Raw genomic sequence first — 1,722 nt, 5'->3', positions numbered from 1 at the left:
AGGACATATAAAGTTNTTTTTTTCCTTGGTAAGGCATATATTTTGATGCAGAGGTTAATGTTCCTGATTTGGAACTTATAACACACCAGTGTAGTTGGACTAGCCTTAGCACGTGGATTATGTGTGGCCAAATTGTTTCAACCGGTGGTTGAATTTGCCCACATGAATAGTAGAATTGCCATTGTGGGTTCATACTATGAAATGTTATAGCTTCTTTTTTTTTTTTTTTGTAAAGAGATGTAATGTTTTAGCTGTGATCTGCTTCCTTATTTAATGTTTTACCTCTTCCCTTGCAGGAAGAACTATTACTAGAGCATTTTAGTGATTTAATCAAGTTTGTCAAAACCCGGGCTTGTAAGTTCTTAGACGATTCTTTTTCTACATTGGATTGACATCTTAATATCCTTATAACTTCCAGTCAATTTTTTTTTTCTTACAACTGCTTATCAAGTGTGTACTTATCTACAATTTACTTGTCACTTATCAGCGGAGGACCCAGGTGCAAATGCTGAGAATCCTATAACTGGTGCAGAGGTTGAGCCGCTTGTGAAGGACTTTGCAAGTAGATGGAAAGCTGCAATTGAGCTGATGCACAAGGATGTCATAACTTCTTTTAGCAACTTTTTGTGTGGCATGGAAATCTTGAGAGCTGCATTGACTCAACTACTGCTCTATTATACTAGGCTCTCAGATTGCATAAAGAATATTGTTGGTGGGTCTACTCTTAACAAGGATTTAGTGTCCATATCGTCAATCATGTACGAAATTAAGAAATACTCGAGGACTTTCTAAGTTCGGGTCCATATGGGTAACCTGGATTTGCTGTTAAGCATGAAATATTAAGGTGCTCATATCGAATTGTCATTTCCTTTTATTAGATCTGAATTGCTATTGTACATTATAATATCACTTCTGAGGTTTGGAAAAATACGGGATAGATGAAGATTCCAATTTGAAGGGAGTCGTAGTTGAATTAAAATTATTTGTTTACTCAATTTTATTTTATTTTAATTTGTTTTGCTTTATAAGTCATCTTGTCTAAGTCATCTTGGCCGGATGTCGAGGCTTAATGGGATGCTTTTCTGCGGTAAGACCCTTCTTGCCCCGGTTGCCTTCGACTAACTTGTAGATCCGAGATTAGGCCACTTCTATTACTGCCATACCAGTCTGAGTGGAAGTGCTTGATCTCCCGCTGGTGTTGATAATATGTTGGGGGAGGTGATCCATCTAGACAAGGCTGAGATAGGTCGACCGGCTAGCATGTCTGGAAGGGCTCGTTGATATGATTTGGAAGTTAGGATTCAGTAAGCAAATCCAAGTCCAGAAATGAAAGAGGTTTTTTCTATAAGTTCTAGGAAAGTAATCTTTCAAGATCTGTTAGGATTTTGTCTACTAGGTTTAGGAGTCCTAAAACCTTATTGTATCAGCAGCCCCTATTCACTAGAAATAGGAGTTGCAGGGGGTTTTCTAAGGTTAAGATAGAGAGCACAGAAAACCGAGAGCTAAGGGTGATAGAGAGATCTAGCAGAGAGTTGGGGATTAGCATAGGGATTTCAATAAGTACTTGTAATCAGGTTGTTATTCTCCATAGTGCTAGTGATCTCTCAAGAGAGATCACATAAGTGGACGTAGGCCAGGGTTTTGGCTGAACCACTATAAAATTGTGTGTGTTGTGTTTCTATCTTCAAGTTCATCTATCTACTTTGCTTAAGTCGTAAAGTA

The 1,722-nt window shown here is 38.1% G+C and overlaps 1 protein-coding gene across 1 annotated transcript in view; it reads left to right on the top strand.

Annotated features, from left to right (window-relative positions):
* Window positions 1-989, top strand: part of LOC101315194 (vacuolar protein sorting-associated protein 52 homolog) — an 11,432-nt gene extending 10,443 nt beyond the window's left edge. Inside the window, exons 20-21 of the mRNA XM_004290227.1 lie at window positions 297-354; window positions 488-989. Of these exons, the coding sequence (XP_004290275.1) occupies window positions 297-354; window positions 488-792 (363 nt within the window). The 3' untranslated portion in view covers window positions 793-989. The remainder of the gene's footprint in view (window positions 1-296; window positions 355-487) is intronic.
* Window positions 990-1,722: the final 733 nt, after the last annotated feature.

This window comes from Fragaria vesca, linkage group LG2, assembly GCF_000184155.1.
Source record: "Fragaria vesca subsp. vesca linkage group LG2, FraVesHawaii_1.0, whole genome shotgun sequence".
Classification (NCBI taxonomy): Eukaryota; Viridiplantae; Streptophyta; class Magnoliopsida; order Rosales; family Rosaceae; genus Fragaria; species Fragaria vesca.
This window is presented reverse-complemented; position numbering and strand designations above follow the sequence as displayed.